The sequence below is a fragment of the Python bivittatus genome, unplaced genomic scaffold (genome assembly GCF_059951505.1).
Source record: "Python bivittatus isolate LINGU-HERP-01145 unplaced genomic scaffold, Pbiv_v1 ctg000590_np1212, whole genome shotgun sequence".
NCBI classification, from domain to species: Eukaryota; Metazoa; Chordata; class Lepidosauria; order Squamata; family Pythonidae; genus Python; species Python bivittatus.
This window is the reverse complement of record NW_028277086.1, coordinates 22,911,637-22,929,932: the sequence shown is the minus strand read 5'-3', so window position 1 is coordinate 22,929,932 and position 18,296 is coordinate 22,911,637. Positions and strand designations below refer to the sequence as shown.

Genomic DNA, 18,296 nt, shown 5'->3' with positions numbered 1-18,296 from the left:
TGAGTAAGCAACTCAGAAGATATAAAATACTTTTACTATAATATGTTTGCTGTTATTATATAGTATTGCCTTGCACTCTTGCTTTATGGTTTAGCAGTTCAGAGAAATTATGCAGACCAGTTCAGCATTCCTTACTACCAGTGACCCAACCCAATTTTCAATTTTTGTAATGCATCTCTCTTAGCACTTGGTTGACGAAGTTATCTAGAGGGAGGAAATAATATATTTACATTAATGATGTTATATTAGAATATTTCTACTATATTTTAAGATTGTTGTTAGGGAATACATTTTTTTCCCTCAGAGAATTTTATGCAAGCTGGTAATTAGCAGTAAATTAATGATAAATGCAACTAATTAGATGCTGTTAACTGATAAATGACTTCCAAAAATGACGGTAAAACATAATGAGAATATTAACTAAAGCTAACTAAATTCTAGGCATTTTTTAAAAATGTAAGTTCTGTAGGCAAGGAGGATGGTTATGCTGAGTCCTCCTTCTTCATCACCCTCTACAGGTAAATGCTGGTGCAGAGGATTTCTGTCCATTGAGTCTTTCCACTTTATTAAGAATACTAGATAGCCAGTTTGGTGTAGTGGTTAAGGCACCAGGCTAGAAACTGGGAGACCATGATTTCTAGTCCTGCCTTAGGCTTGAAGCCAGCTTGGGCCAGTCATTCTCTCTCAGCCCTAGGAAGCAGGCAATGGCAAACCACTTCCAAATTCTTGCCAAGAAAACTGCAGGGACTTGAAGTTAACGCTGACTCGAAGGCACACACACACACACACAAATTCTAAGGATAGGGGCAGTGTTGCAAATAATGTAGAAAATCTCTACAGGCAAACTTGGCATGTGGATGAAGGAGCTTCCACTTGGCCTAGAGCAATTCCACTTCCAAAGTGCCTGAAGAAAATGAGCTTTCATTTCTTTGGAACATTAAGTCATAAAACAACAAGTGCCGTATTTTTCATTTCTTTAACGGTAGCAATATTTTTGTACCAAACCCCAGTTTAGCTTATTTTTTTTAATGGTAAATTTTAAGGTCTCAAGGCTAGAAAAGAGAAATCTGGAGAGCGTCAAACCTCTAAAGGTTATGGGAAGATTCAAGGCTGCTGCAAGATATACACCACATAAATATTCCTTCAGTACAATCCAGCTTGCCAAATTCTTCAGCTACAATTTTTGCAATTTTACAACCTTTTTGAGCCAACATGTGTTATGCTAATCATACCCACCAGTTATGTAGTTGGCTGATACAACCAGTTTCCAAACAATTGCGTTTCATATTTCTGATAAGATCTAAATTAAACTTGATAAGGGTCACAACTACAGAATTGATTTAAGAAAGAAATATCTATGGGTGAGGGAGGAAAATTGGATTCTGACTCTCACAGCTGCTGATTTTACTGGGAAGAAAATTCCCATTGAAGTCAGTAGGAGCTTTCTTCTGATGCAAATGGCAGCCATGAATGGGATGGGAATGGGAAAGAGGATGCAGCCTGAAACTTTAGGAGGTGTACAGGATAAATCCTGCCCTAAATCCAAGCATTCAGGTGGAGGAATGCACTCTTTAAAGTAAACAAAACTGTTAGGCACTGCTATTCTCATCCCATGTTTCTTGGTCCTTTTGTAATAGACATTTTAATTTTCAGTGACTCAGTGCCAGCCTCTCAAAGTTTCCAAGCTGAGAGGTGCCAATACTGCAGCAGTCTTTTCCACTTGTTCTCAGAACAGTGATGGATGAAAAACAGTGGACCCATCCTCTCACACTTCTATGGATGCCCAAAAGCACAAGCCCGATGTACTTCTTCATCCAGTTGTATCATTACCAGGGACCTCAACATAGTGAAAGAACTTATAAAAAAGCTTGGACATCTCACAGAGGGGAGCAAATATTCTGTCAACTCCCCTCCAGAAAATCAAAGACCTAAAAATAGAAGAAAATGAAATTAAGATTTTATTCAATGTCACAGCACTTCTTATGTCCATAGATCCAGAACTAGTGAAAGAATCCATGGCAGCAGTATTACAACACCTGACATAGCCAAATACACTAAGATTGAAATACCCAGAATTTATTTTATTTTATTTTATTTATTCAATTTATCTCTGCCCATCTCCCCCCTAATGGGGGACTCTGGGCAGTTCACAAGACCCGTTAAAACAATAAATATATAAAACATAAAAACTATACAAAAAGAAAATGTCCAAGAGGCTGATGGTTACCAGAGCTGCAGACGACAGGCCTCTAAGGGGCTAGCCATCCCCACACTTGGTGTCTTCCCTCCCCACCCCAGGCCAAGAATCATGGACCTCATCAACCTTTACTTTCAGTTTGATGGAGAAATATACCAACAATTCAGAGGAACACCCATGGGATCACCACTCTCAGGATTCATAGCAGAGACTGTAATGCAGCGTCTAGAAACTATAGCTCTCCTACACATACAACCAAAGTATGGATCCGGTATGTAGATGAGACCTTTGTCATAATAAAGAAGGAACAATAGCGAAGACATGTACGACAATCAACATCTTCAAAGAAATAAAATTCACAAAGGAAGAAGAAAGCAACAACACACTACTCTTCCTGGATATCCTCATCATCAAATTAGAAACGCAAGTCTATTGAAAAACAACTCATACTAATCAAGTGCTCCATTACCAAAGTAACAACCCAACCTCTCACAAGAGGAGCTGTGTAAGAATATTATTTAGATGAGTACAAAAGCATTGCAGCCAGCCAGAACACCAGAAAAAGGAAACAGACTGCCTATACAACATTTTCCAACAAAACAGATACCCACACCACTTTATCAAAAAGTGCCTGACCATTCAACCTATTACAGCACAACCAACACAAGCTATGAAAAGGATATTACTGCAATACATCAAAAACATCTCAGAAACAACCAACAGACTATTATAACCACATGGGATCACCAAAGCACGCATACCAACTAAAGTCCTTCAAAACATCTTAAGTAAACCAAAAGACCCAGTAGAGTAAAGAAGAAAAAACAGGAGTCATCTACAGCATACAGTGTAAGGACTGTAGCGGCCATTATGTAGGATAGATAGGCAGAAGACTAGCAGAGCGCATCCATGAACACCAACTAGCAGTTAGAAGACACAATGAAAATTCCTTAATCTCACAACATATGGACAGACTCAACCATAGTTTCAACTGGGAAACTGAATATTCTAGACCAAGCTAAATCCAAAAATACTAGGGAATTCTTGGAAGTTTGGCATTCAGACAAATAAGCCATCAATAGACACATAGAGATAAACCACATTTACACACCATTCAAAAGAGATAATAAAAAAAAGCTAAGAAGGAAACAAAAAGACCAAAACACCTCCTTGCCAGCAACCAATACCCAGATAAGCAGGGTTTAACACCAGACAAGCAATCAAGCAGAAAACAATACCCTAATCAAGGAACTACCAAGGAGAAAACCACACCCCCATCAGCACTGACAGGGCAAGCTACTGTATATAAACAGGGAGCAAACTCTACACTCACTCACACTGATGATGTTACCTAGTCAGGTAATGAAATGTCTGCAAGTAAGCAACCAAGCTCAGAGAGCACCAAGGACTTCACAATTCAACCCTGAGCTATGTATATTCTCTTCTATTGAAACTGAAATACGTTTGAGATCAAGAGGTCTTTCATTCCCATAGGAGGGTTGTTTGTGAGACGGTTGGGGAAGGTTCCAAGGAGGCCATGACAGTAGATTGGGAATGATTTGTTGTCCCCCCAAATGGTCCTGCCATAAAAATGCTAACTCATTTTGTGTTTGCACATACATGTCATAGCAGAATCTTGAACAGAAGAGTAACTAGGGAGGGGGGAAATTGCTTTTGGAGGAACAATGAAACACTCCCTAAAGTGGACATACATATGTGAGTGGGAGGATGAAGAATCACTTTGCTTAGCTTCCTTGTTTTTATTAAATGCAGCTTGTCTGGATGAGAAAACAGCACATGACTAGTTACTGCTTGATAATCATCATAGTGCTGGCATATAAGGAAATTGAATTAGTCATTGTACATTTGCAATGTACCCAGCATTTAATTTTCTTTTGTTGTAAAGTACATCTTTACTTAGTATTCGAAGAGAATCATTCAGTTGTGCAATTGTAGTAAACCCCTGATTATGTTCCTTGAAAATAGCTTTAATCCCTAGACAGTCTTCTATAAAAGTCCTAAAATCATGGAATTTGGAGGGGCCGTTTAGGTCACTGAGTCTAATCCCTTACTCAATGCATCCCATACAGTGAAGGAAAGCCAACCACCTCTATGAGTCATTGATTACACTGTCACATTTTTTTAATGTTAGAAAGGGTTGGGTTTGCCCCCCCTCCCTTACATTCAATTTAAAGAGCCAGTTTGGTGTAGTGGTTAAGGCATCAGGCTAGAAACTGGGAGACTGTGAGTTCTAGTCCCACTGTAGGCACAAAGCCAGCTGGGTGACCTTGGGGTAGACACTCTCTCTCAGCCCTAGGAAGGAGGCAATGGCAAACCACTTCTGAAATCTTGCCAAGAAAATGGCAGGGACCAGTCCAGGAAGTCGCCAGGAGTCAACACGGACTTGAAGGCACACACACTTACATTCAGTTGGAATCTGCCATCCCATCACTTTAATCCTTTATTCCATGACCATCACTTTGAACACCATAAGGCAAGTCTTGAACTTCTTCTCTGTTACGTCCTTTCAGATATTTGAAGAGTGAGATCATATCCCCCTCGGTCTTGTGTTCCTGAGGCTAGATGTGCCTGCCTCCTTCAATCTTTCTTCATAAGACATTGTTTCTAGTCCTGGTCATCCCCATTGCCCTTCTCTGGACCTGTTCTAGTTTTTCTAAATCCTTCTAAAAGCATTATGCCTAGAACTGGGCACAGTACTCAGAAGTGTGGGTGGGGGGCAGATCTGACCAAAGCAGAATAAAATGGAACAGTTACTTCCCATAATTTGAAAACGATGCTTCACTTATTGCAGCAGCGTAAAATTTTATTCACCGTTTTTTGTGCCATATCCTATTGCTGACTCATAATTTGCAATCAACTATTGTATTTATTCCAAAATCTTTTTCACAATAAATATCCTCAAGTCCAATATCCCCCACCCTATAACGGTACATTTCCGAATGAAGAACTCTATTAAATTTCATTCTGCTGCTTTCACTCCATTTTTCTAATCCCTCAATATCATTCTGAATTTCATTTCTGCTCTAGGTTTATTCTTCTCTTCATTCTATATACAATAATATTAGGGCTATGTTGCAACTTGAGGCAAAGCCAAAACCCAAAATGGAATGGGGCAATTCAGGATTCTTTTTTTATTCATTCAGAGTGGGATAGATATCTCCTAGCTCACTCTGTCCCAGATTTGAAATCATCCTTGAAGATCCACTTCTGATGCATTGTATCAGTGACTACCTTAAACTATTGCAAGAATGCAAAATACAAATGTTGCACATCAGTCAGTCAATCAATCAGTATGTAGAAGCTCTGCACTATAAAAGGCAGTGCCCATTGTCTAAAAATTGTGAGTGTTAAAAACTGTTTATTGCTTACAGCAAGTGCTTTCAGAGGGATGGAAGAGATATTAGACTCAGTGACTTATAGGCCTCTTCTCAGGAATGCTTCAGGCTCAGCCTTTTGGAGAATTTGGGTGGGCTGAGACAGAGAGAGTATTTGGGCACTGATTGGAGCACCCCTGAGGCTGGCCAGAAAGCTTGAGGATAAGCAGGACATAGGCAGGCCTCATTCAAGTCATGTTTGACAATGCTGAAGAAATGGCCTAAGTCAAGGTTTGCTAAAGTTCAAAGGCAAAAATAAACAATAGTTTTAAAAATCCAGTAAAAATACAGGGTAAGATGCTCAGGGTGGCCCAAGGCAGATTCAGGTTAAAGGTTACAATCTGATTTGAGAGGTGAGGGATGTTTGAAGAGGTAGTGAGGAGGAAGTTCAGGGAGAAGAACAGGATTCTCTCCCACTCTCTCTCCATTGCTAACCGTCCTGTTCAGTCTCTTTCTGGAACACTGTACTCCAGTTGTCTGTAATTATGGACCACTAAACCTTTGTAAAATGTGGGTATACTCACCAAACACCCCTTTCCTTTGCCTTTAAGGCTATGGGGGTTCATGTTTCTTCTAGCTAAAAATTAATTGGTATAGTTGCATCTATATAGGCCTTTCCATCTTTTCCATTTTAAAAGGCCTTTTGAAACTAAATTTTGTACCTCCAAATGTAATCTTGTATTTATCACCTGATAAGGCTATGGTCATGAGCTGGCTCTGGGAAGCTGATTGTTGGTGAACACAAGTGGGCAGGGATGAGGTGGTAAGGGGGCTCTGGCCAATGAATGTGGGGAAGTTGCAGTGGATCACCCGGTGGATTTCTGCAGACCATTGTCCTCTGAGAATCACTGCTGTAGAGACTTGGAGCTTGTAGACCTATTCAATCAAGTGGTAGAAGCTTCTTATACCATAGATTTCACTTGCCTGTTCAGAATAATTCTGGATAGTTGCTGTTCAGGAGACAGAAGAGAAAAAGTAATGTTTTTACCTGCACAGTCCTAATATGCATATCTATGCAGCTACTCACATGCGTACATAAGAGGAAACCTTTCCTTGAACAATATCCATTTTCTTTATTTATAGGGCAAATAGGCTTTCTCAGAGCCACCCTAGAGACTGTTATGAAACCATGTATTCATCCAGCTTAAAAGAAGAGTAGAATATAAATAATGTGCTGAATAGTCTTTTGGCGGAAAGATTCCCCTTCAACCCCACCCCCCGAAACAGCAGTTCTTACACTTTTTCCACAGATGGCTTGAAAATTGCAGATGTTGGTGGACTGCATCATTTTTATTACAAGAAATATATTTTATTTCTGAATTAACTATAAGGAAAAATAAAATAACTATTACTTTTTTCTGCACCAGCCTCCTCCTCAAAAGCAACCTGGGTATCTGTGGGGGAGGGGGACCAAATGATAAAAGATGTGTGAGACATCATATGTTGTGACTTATATCCTTGCATCAGATGTTGGGAAACAAGTATGTAAATGGAAGCATTTGCATGAGAGCACCCGCGTCCATGTGTTGTCATTTTGGCATTGTGACTTGCCGAAAATACTGCTGAAAAGCAACACATTATTATTCGGAGTGGAAATTAGTATCATGTTTTTAAAAAATCACAAGCTCTTGTTAGTCTCATTAATAATCTAGGCTTGACAGAAATTGTCTTGATCTCCATCTGAGGACCAAGTAAGATACTTTGTTACTGCTCTATAACCTTTTTATGGATCATCTAAATAGAGCTTGTTGTCTTCCAATAGCCTGTGGATCACTGTGGATCTCCTATCTAGACTGCTTTTGACAATATATTTGCATAGACAATCATTTTGCTTTTAGTTTCTGAAATCTTCCTGGCACGTTTTAGGGCTTGACTTGTCTCCTGTAGTCCTCTCAGAAGTTTTACATTGGAATGTTTGCATGTGAACCTTTTACTTGTTAGGTCTGCATGATTAGTCTCATCTTTTGTGGGGAAGAATCCCAAGATAGTTTGGACATTACTATGCTGTTAAGACTCTTACATAGTGTAAGCTTTAAAAAGTTTTAATAATGTAAAACTGCAAATTTTTTGCAGGGTATTAGATTTTTGGCTTCCTTGCATTATTCAAGAAGCTATCTTTGAAGACATTGGAAAATCAGTTAACCCAAAACCCAGAGATGTTAATTTTCTAACTGGATCCCATGGTGTTAGTACTTCTGCAGTTGTATTATCTCAAATCCCTGTTGATTTTGACCAGTAATATCTAAATTAATCCTTCTTCCCATATCAGCCTGTCGGGTTCTTTAAAACATTCTCCAAAGAGGTTGATAGCTATTAAAAAAATTACATACCCATCTCATTACTTGTGCCCACTTATAAAAGGTGCTACAAAGAAACTCACTCAACTGCCACATTCTTATCTTTGATGTCAGGCAAAGACATGCCTGACAACCTTCTCTACTGAGGTGTTTAGAATTTCAGTCTTAGAATAGCTGTTTTAAATTTCTCCTTTGTTGATCCATGATATTGTTGAATATATTATGTATCTGCTCAGAGAAGATATTGGAGCGACTCAAAAATATAAAGAAATAAGAAAATAAATATATATTCCAGGCTTCCCTGGAGTTCTTCAAAGAGAAAACTCAATAATACTGAAAAGTTTTGAGCAAAGGTTGTGCGCTTCCCTACTTTATTTGTTCCTGCAATATACAGTGCATCAGTGTGCTCCTTAAAAGCTCTTACAGAATCCTCAGCACCATAGAGTGGATCACTGATAGAGAAGTAATGGGACAATAAAACATATCTCTAATATAGAGGGAAATTTGGAAAACTAACAAATAGGAACACTTCTATAGATTATCACAATTGTTCTAATCATAGATGAACTTCTCTTGGTTTGTTTCAGCATGGAACCTGGAAACCATTGTACTTGGGATCCTCTAGAGAAGCGTTTCTCAACCTTGGCAGCTTTCAGATGTGTGGACTCCAACTCCCAGAATTCCCCAGCCAGCCTGAAAGCTGCCAAGGTGGGAATTCTGGGAGTTGGAGTCCACACATCTGAAAGCTGCCAAGGTTGAGAAACACTGCTTTGATTGCCAATCAAAGTAGAGAGAGTTGCTGCTAGAAAGACAAGTGGCCTAACCTGATAAAATGCAGCTTCTGTTTTGTTTCTCAGTCTGCTAGAACTACACCTTTCCTTGGAAACAGCATTCTGAAATCTGTAGGCACACATGTCTAATCCCATGGCAGATCACACCACTTTCTGATTCAAAATTGTGTAGTGAGTAGTGTGAGTCCTTTCATAGGAACAAAAAATAATTCTCCATTAAGCATTCGTATGCCACTTTGGTTGCCAGGGAACATCATGCTGTGTTAGTAGGGCAGCCTTTCACTGCTGTTAAGAAGACATTGCTCCTCGTTTAAGTATAGTTTTTCCCCCATTTATTTATAAACTATCCTATAATTCATTTCCAGACCTAGGTGTATTTTCTGACTCTTGTGTTGGATGAAACAGCTTAAACAATTTACATCCATGCCAGATTTATATGCATAGCAGTTATTACTTTGATTTTTCTCCCCCTTATTACTTGGGTTGAATAGGTGAGGTTGTTGTGAAATACTGAAATATTGTAATCCTGGTTGGGTTTAGTTAACTAGTTTGGAGTTAAATTAACTCCTCCCAGCAGTATCATCCAAGTTCTAGATTGCCCTGCAAAAATGGGGCCTCTCTGGGCACTCAGTTTGTATCATCCTTATGCATGGTTGTAAAGAGGTGAGAAGGGACAGAAAAACATTAATGGGTTAGGTGCATGAAGACTATGTCTGAAGGGACACCAATCTGAATTGTACTACTTCAGATGTTATTCTAACTCTTTAATTTTTTTTTTTAATTCCGGCACCAAAAAATCATAAAAATACCAGAAAGTGAAAAGTAGACAAGAAAGGGACAGCTGCCCAGCCTCCAAAGTACTAAAAACATAGCCCCTGGATGACTGACTAAGACATTCCAGATTGTGTGTTGCTGGTGCATGGGGGTGAAATAAATAAGTAAGAGAGGGGTTTGTCTCAGTCAGTTGTGTGAGGTAGTGGTTACTTTTCTATTTCTCAGAATACTCAAAGCAGTGTTCAAATACTACTTAAAGGAAGCATTGTATCTGACAGCTATAAATATCATATTATAAAATCAGAGAGAAATAGAGACTTGCATTGTTTTAAAATAACAGGCCCATTTACCAAACATAATAGATGTGAACAACTAGAATCTATGCCCTTGATTTTAGAAAGTTGCAGCCATGGGATAGCCTTAGTAGCATCATTTGCCACCAGACTAGAATGGATATGAATATCGTTACAAGATAAAACAGCAGGTGACAGTTGGTGATTCAGGAGGGATGACCGGACTCTTACTATGTCCATAGTGAATATTTTAGGCAACGGAGTTCTCCACCCCATCCTGATATTTTTCATGCAACTCACATAATCCATTATCATTGACCATGCTGGCTATGACTATTGGGAGACATAGCTTAAAGATTTGGAGGACATTAGAATCACTGTCCCTTTTATGTCTATGTGTATATAATTAGACTTGGTGCTTTGCAATTATCTGAAATCACACCAGGCACAGCAATAAATCAAGGTTTTCCATAATTAATAACTAGCTAACAAAATATCTTCCTGAGGGTTTAAATCCTAGGCCTTTTCTTTCCATCCTTTCAAGTTTGGGCATTTTTTCCTGGTCTTGAGAATCAGAGATATTTGTTCCATATTTATATAATGATTCTACCTTAGTCTGAGAATCATTGGTTCTCAGCTCATCAACTTCAGCCCTTAACACCAATATGTCAGATGTAAGGTTGAGATACAAGAAGTCACCTGAGTATTATTTTCTTCTGTGATTACTCATCTTTATCTGGAACTGTTAGGCTCAAATCCATTACAAATGTATTTGTTAGATGTTTATCCTGCCTTTCCTCCAAGAGCTCAAGAATTATGAGTAACACTCCATCCTCCAGTTTGATAGTAATATTTACTGACTTTGCTACCATATTCACAATTATTTGTCCTGTTTTAAAAGGCCACACTTGTTAATAAGTAATTGCGTATTGATTGTTAACATATACAGTGACTGGGCTGATGTCTGTGCAGCAGACCAGCAAGAACAACCCCCAGCTGCCTCTGAAACCCATCCAGGTCCATCAGTTGCTGGGGGTGGGCCAGTCTAACACATCCAGCCTCCCTGCAGTGGGTAGTGGTGCCAGAGAATCCCATGGTGATCAGGGCATGATCTGACCATGACAAAGGAGACATTGAGAGCTCCCCCAACTTCAGATCACATAGCCACTGCTCCAACAGGAACCCCAGATCAGGGGTGTGAATTTGCCTTTTTGTAAATGGGCAAGCCTTCCAAGCCAGTCACATTCTTCTATTGTCCATGCATTTGTTCAAAATGTCCAATTTGTAATTTCTGAGAGCCAGATCTTCCCAGGGAAGAGATGTCAATTTCATAAACATCCAGCCGTTGCCCATTTCAAGGCCAAACCATGCAGGGCAAAAAGTCTGTTGGGAAGGAAGTTGGATAAATAAGCACTGGAATTAAACTATGGTGGGTATAAGAAGGGACTAAGCTTTCATGTGACTGAGGAAAGTCAGTTGTTTTAAGAGGCTCCATCATACTATGCAATAAAGATTCTTATTTAATTGTGCCATGTCTTGAGTCTGAGCCACACCAGAATTTAAGCCTTATCATAACAGGCCAAGCCAAGTCAAATGTCTAGGAACTACTATTGAGTTTTGTATGGCTGCCCAACTCAAACCCTGTGACCCTGGGCAGTGTACAAAAGACAAACATCCAGAAAAAAATAATTCAAAATAACACAAAAAAACATACAAAGCAATAAAAGCAATCTTACTGGACATATATCTCTAAGCTGTTCTTGCCAATGACCATGACAATATACACCCACTGACTCAAAAAGATTGTAGACCCTAACCTACAATATTCAAAGTAGTAACAAGTTGACAGATATCCTTCTGCACTTGAAGCCCTTGCTTATCATAATTTCCCATTAGGACAAAGCAATAGTTGTAATGCACATTGCAACTGCACCATCATAATGTTGGTGAAATTGTGGTTTACATCACAGGAATTACATCTGGTGAAAGAATAAGCCTACATAGGTATCCATGGGATGAGCTTTCTAATTCAGCTTTTTATGTAAATATTTTTATTTTATTAGGTTGTACTGATTAGTGGACATCTGGACAGCTGGGATGTGGGGCAGGGAGCCATGGATGATGGTGGAGGAGCATTTATATCATGGGAAGCATTATCACTTATTAAGGAACTTGGTAAGTATCTGTATAAAAAGTATAACAATCTAACATTTATGGGGTTATCTTGCTTCTTCGACTTCCTTAACTTTATCCCTTGCCATTCCCAATACATTTTTCCAATGTTTCCTTATGGTAGTAGCTGTTTCTTTAGGAACTGTAGTGTTTTTAATTTTCAAACATAGCACTTTATTATTTGTTATATCTGTGATTTAGCAGAAACCAAAGCATCTGTGTGCATTGAAAGTCCCAATAAAAACAGTTCTGACAGTAGTGCCATTTTATTTGTTGAAATAATTTAAAAGCCACATCCTATGTGTTTGTAATCTTTTTTCTAATGCCTGGTCCATGGCAACACAACTTGTAACACCATTGTGGCCCATAAGATTAGTTCCTGCGTGTAAAAGACGAATCTCTGACCGTTTATTAACTGCCATGTTTGCATCCTACCTTTTCTCAAAGTAGTTTGACTAGCCAGGTTTGGATGATAGATTAGGCTATGGATAAGCAGCATAACACTCATTATATGAGTGGGACTATAGAGGCCCTAATACCATAATAGCTCATGTCCATAACATTCGCAAACCTATTCCTGCTCTAACAGACAATGAGTATCAAATGAATATTAACAATTTCATGCAAAAAGTGAAAAGTTGTGTCACTGTAATTCGATTGTTTGGTAGTGAATTTCAGCAGTGCAATCCAGAGGGCGAAGTCTGGGAACAAAATGTAGTCACATGGGTCACAGGTTGCCAATGCAGGTGTTAAAATATAGTTATTACAAATTGGATCAGACTACCTCTATTCCCTGCAATGTGATCACAAAAACTGCTGTGGTTAAACAGCAATTAAGGAATGAAATCTTTGGAGTTCACTCACAAAGTCCTCACCAGAATGAATGGTTCTAGTTAGTATGATCCCATAAGCAGGAAACTATTTCAGCACATACACAAAATGACTTGAGGGTATATTCTCATACTGAATCCCTCTGGCTATAAGCTCAGGGGTTAGATTAATGGCCATTCAAAATGAAACGTGACTGCTGGAGTATGAATCTGAATATATCTGGAGCATTAAGTATGAATCCTAGATGGAGCCTGACATATGAATTCAGTGACTATCCAAAGTAGTTTTTCATAGTACAAGAGCACAATTCAATTTTATTTGTTAATGGTTCTAGTTCTACATCCTTTCCCTCCCATTTTTCTCCAATCAGCCTAGAGGTATATGTCAAATAAGATTATACTGCTCCTTTATTAATTTTTCATTAGTTACAGTGTTAGAAATATTGCTACAGAAGATGAAGAGTGGGTGTTTAAAAACAGCAATATACCAACAAACAAATACCATTAATGCTCAAAATTTCTAAAAATCTATATTTGAACTAAGCATTGTGTTTTTAACATGCATAATATATAATGTGCCTTTCATGCTATGGCCAAATTAATAATCTATACTATTAAAACTCTCATGTCTGTAACCTTCAACTGGGTGAAACGGTGCATCATAGGGCAACAATTTTTGAACCAAGGTACCTCAGATGGACTAACTTACAGAATGCGTCCAAAATCCAGGACCCATGACTCCCATGGGATTGAAATTTGGGGAATGTGTGGTTGCTTCAGGAAGGAAGGAAGGAAGGAAGGAAGGAAGGAAGGAAGGAAGGAAGGAAGGAAGGAAGGAAGGAAGGAAGGAAGGAAGGAAGGAAGGAAGGAAGAGGAAGGGTGGGAGGGAGGGTGGGAGGGAAGAAGGACGTGAGGAGGGGGGAGGAGGAAGGGGGAGGGAAGGAAGGAAGAAGGGAGGGAGGGATGGGGAGAGGGAAGGAAGGAAGGAAAGGAAGGAAGGAAAGGAAGGAAGGAAGGAAGGAAGGAAGGAAGGAAGGAAGGAAGGAAGGAAGGAAGGAAGGAAGGAAGGAAGGAAGGAAGGAAGGAAGGAAGGAAGGAAGATTTCTGATGCTCCCTGCCAGCTTCCCACAAGCAAAGTCAATGGGGAAGCTGGCAGCAAGTCGCTCACACTCCCACTGCTTTTTTTGCCCTTGGTCATTCTGTTTCTCTGTTTAGGTAAGGAAATGTCTCTGAAATGATGATGGGTCACAGATTGCCTAGTCATTTAATAAACGTTAGAATGATTGCTCCAGTGACTGATCTTAAGGATAATTGTATATTAGCAAAAGTTATGTTATCATACAAGAAGAGGATCTATACTAACAACAATGCTTTCAGTCTTCAACTTCCATCTTGGGACTGATTCTGAACTAAAGCATGTCACCAAATTTTGGGGCTTGCTTGCATCTCATGCCCATTATAATATCTTGCCTGATGAAGAGCTCTGGAGAATTCAAAAATTTGCATTCTTTTGTGGCGTTTTGGTCAATAAAAGTAGTACCAATTACAAGACTCACACTCCTATTGTCTTATCCAAACCTTAGACTGATGCAAACAGAAACTAAGGCAATTACAGTTCCAAGAGCTGTTATTAGCATGGTGTAAATCTTCCACCAGTAGCCAAGATAAAGAGTTAAGAGCTGGTAATTTAAACAAAAATTTGGAGAGTTATTGAGACCCAGTTTGGTCTAGTGGTTAAGGAGACTGTGAGTTCTAGTCCCGCCTTAGGCATGAAAGCTGGCTGGGTGACTTTGGGCCAGTCACTCTCTCTCAGCCCTTATGTCAGGCTTGGACAACACGCCCGATAGTCAATTCCTGTTGCGACCAATGGATCAACATTTGGTTGGTCCAAAAAAAAAGCAGACCTTGGACATGCAGGAAAAATGCTAGTATGGGGGGTGGGGGGTGGGATGACTCAGAGAGTTAATTGTGCTGGTGCTTCAAGCTTAAAGAGTTCAGAGGCAGGATTGTCCAGGATAGTCACTAGGTCAGATACCAGAGAATTCCATAGAAGCTGATCCAAAACTCAAGCTGAAAGTCATTGCACAGGGCAAGGAGCCAGAAGAAACTTACAACACAACATTGCAAGGACACAAGTCAAGATGCAGAAAAGTTGTTTCCGACCTGGGGAATGTTTCTGGATCATGCTGTTATATAGCCAGAGTTCCTGGTGGTCCCTAATGAGAGGAGTTAATACTGCTTCCTCTCAGGCTCAGACTCTGAATCAACAGCCACTTGCATTCAGTCATCCTCATCACTTGCAGGTAGCTGACAGCCTGTTGCCTCCTGAACCGTAGGTGGAAAGTCTCAGAATCAGAGGAGTCCATAACATCTATTGATATTAGCCTTCTTCTGAGATAGAGATAACAATAGCGATATAAGATAGAGACAGACAGACAGACAGACACCCATCATGATTACATACCAAGACTATTGGTAGTCTTACTTTACATAAATTTTTCCACATTGTGAGATAATCATGGGAGATAGTTCATAGTACAACAATGGGATAAATGCAACTGTATAGGATAATGATTTCTAGTTTTATATTCTTTCATTGCCATTTTTTTTCATTATTCTTCAACCAGCCAATGTAGGGATAGATTCTTGCACATACAGATAGTGCATTGCTTCTTCATTAATTTTCCATTAGTTGAAGTACTAGAAATAGCTGTTATCATAATATTTTTAGAATGCCATCATTCAATTATATTTGATGTATCCTGCATCTCTCATGTGTTTTCGACTGTTCATTTCCTTAGATGAAGCTGAAACTATGGGCAAGGGAGTAAACTCTGTATCCTAAGTCTTGACTGGTCATTGTATCAGTTTCTGGGATAGTTCCCTATTTTTATGTTTTATTGATTGATTGATTGATTGATTGATTGATTGATTGTGTTTATATAGCTGCCCATCTCACACAAAGCGACTCTGGGTGGCATACAATAATTTTTTTCCTGTGTTTCCCCTTATTTCTGCTTTATTATGTTATTGCAGTTTCTATTAATGGGTTTATTTATCTTGAATTCTCCTTGCAAGTAATTTGATGTAAGTATCTATAGTTTCCGAACATCTCCTGATGTGCCGGGATGTGTGTGATTCAAAAACAGCAAGATGGTGGACAGAGGAATGTGATGGAAGCTCCGTCTCTTTTGTATGAGTGTCTCACACACACTCAAAAGGGGAGGGTACTTTCATCGCAGCGCTCCATCTGCCATCTTTCCCATTTTGACCCTCTTCCTTGTGACCACCCAGAAACATTAACTGTCCAGTTCTGGGAGTCCTGCAGTTTGCCCATATTACACCACTGCTATGTGAGCTGCATTGGCTCCCAGTTTCTTTCTGGGTGCAAGTCAAGGTGCTGGTTGTCATCTTTAAAGCCCTATATGGCCCAGGGCCAAGTTAACATATCTGTGGGACTGCCTCTCCCCGAGGACATCAACCTGTCCCACTAGGTTGGATAAGGTGGCTTGCTCCAAGTCCCTTTCCTTAAATGTTGTCATCTGGTGGAACCTAGGAAGCACCTACCTTGTGGAACAGCTTCCCCCTTGAGGTGTAGAGGGTCCCAACTCTCCTTGCCTTCTGGAAGGGTGCTAAGACCTACCTTTTTCCCCAGGAGAAAAGGCTGGGTCAGGAGAGAGGGGAGCGCAGCGTTTGTAATTTTGTGATGGGACTGTTATGGCACTACATGGTATGAGAGAGTTTTTAAATTTTTGAATTGTTATTTATCTGACATTAGCCACCCAGAATTATTTTATAGAATATAGACAGCCATACACATCTTTTAAATGAATGAATGAATGAATGAATGAATGAATGAATGAATAAATAAAAGACAATGGGAATTTCCAGTCCTGCTGTCATGCCCTAAATAAATAAATAAAAGACAATGGGAATTTCCAGTCCTGCTGTCATGCCCTCTTCATCTCATCTACATCCATCTATCCTACCCACAGGTTGGAGAGCAAACACAAGAATAGAAAAAGAACATTGTAAATACTGTTGAGATATTTATAGATCTATACATACATATATGTATCTACTGTATATATGCGCGCGCACACACAAACACACACACATTAAAGTTAAAACGTAAGATCATAAAGCAGAATTATAGGGTTTGGACACTATATTATTTAGTTGTTGTTGTTTTTTTATCTGCACTCAGTCGTTACCGACTCTGCAGTGACTGCTTTTGGACGAGTCCTTTGCAGTTTTCAAGGCAAGGTGTTTCGGAAGTGGTTTGCCAGAGCCTCCTTCCTAGAGCAGAGCACAGCTGGCGAGCGCAGGAGGCGGGGTTTCCGTTGCTTTGCGCCTTTTTCAGGCGAGTGTGGCTTCCGCGCTACCGGCAACTGCTCCCGACTCCTTTTGCAAGGCGCCACCAGCATTTTTCCTCCCACTGGAGTGAGAGTACCCATTTATCTACTCACGTGAGTTTTCGAACTGTTGGGTTGACAGGAACTGGGGGAGGAAGCAGGAGCTCACTCAGCTACGCGAAGGCTGGGCTTGAACCGCTGAAGTGTCAACCATTTCTGGCTGGCAACTTTCAGCATCATTAAGCCGCTGCGCCACCACGTCCCCATTATTTAGTATACTGTATGTTATTTTTTTATTTCAACAGTTTTAATGTTGACAGATCATTCTCTTTCTACCCATCATTTCCACAAATAAGGATACTGCCATTATTTTAGCAGCTCTAAGAAACTGCAGTGGCTGAACAGATGAAAGATTTATCCAGGAGCTTTTGTGCTTAGCTTCATCATTCAACAGAACACAAAGCTGAAGTTGTTCACCTTGCCACTCATTGGATAAGTGATTCTGCATGACTAATTTGTTGTTGTAGTAATTTAATCTAAAGCATTTCTAATGAAAACCATTTTGGATCAAGGCAGCTATTTAAGCTGGTAAGTGCCAATACTACTGAAGTATTTACCCTTTTCTATTTTTTTTAATCTTAAAGATGCATATCAGATTCCACAGGTGTGGACAGTGATTGAAATAGTCAAAGAGTCTGAAAAGCATTTATTCACTCATTCCACAGAGATACATTACGTAGAATGAGAAAAAGGATCTGCATCGTGGTTTGTTCGGATGGATGGATGGATGGATGGATGGATGGATGGATGGATGGATGGATGGATAGCGAGATATATCTCCAAATCCTTAAACAAAACTGAGCTGAAGATATCTCAAAAGTGCCTTTGCTCCATTCATAGGCCTAAATAAACACAAGAAGGATATAAAGAAGGTCAAACTGTTCCATCGTGGTTCATTTCTGCATGGATGAAATGTGAAGAAGGCTATATAATAAAATCGAGGATTTTCTTCATTGTTAAAAAATGTAGCTTAGAGTATAGATATTTAGCTAACTCAGCATGCAATGATTTTGCTTTTCATTAACTATTCCATAGTTTTATTATTTTTGTAACCTTATCAGCTAGTCCTGTACTGTACAATGAAAGATGGCTCTATATGCTAAATTGAAACTACAGTATAAGAGATTCCTTA

The 18,296-nt window shown here is 39.5% G+C and overlaps 1 protein-coding gene across 1 annotated transcript in view; it reads left to right on the top strand.

The window, feature by feature from the left end:
* The window catches only part of CPQ (carboxypeptidase Q), a 151,956-nt gene that overhangs the window by 77,358 nt on the left and 56,302 nt on the right, over positions 1-18,296 (top strand). The window contains exon 5 of the mRNA XM_088149100.1: positions 11,811-11,922. Coding sequence (XP_088005226.1) covers positions 11,811-11,922 — 112 coding nt within the window. The remainder of the gene's footprint in view (positions 1-11,810; positions 11,923-18,296) is intronic.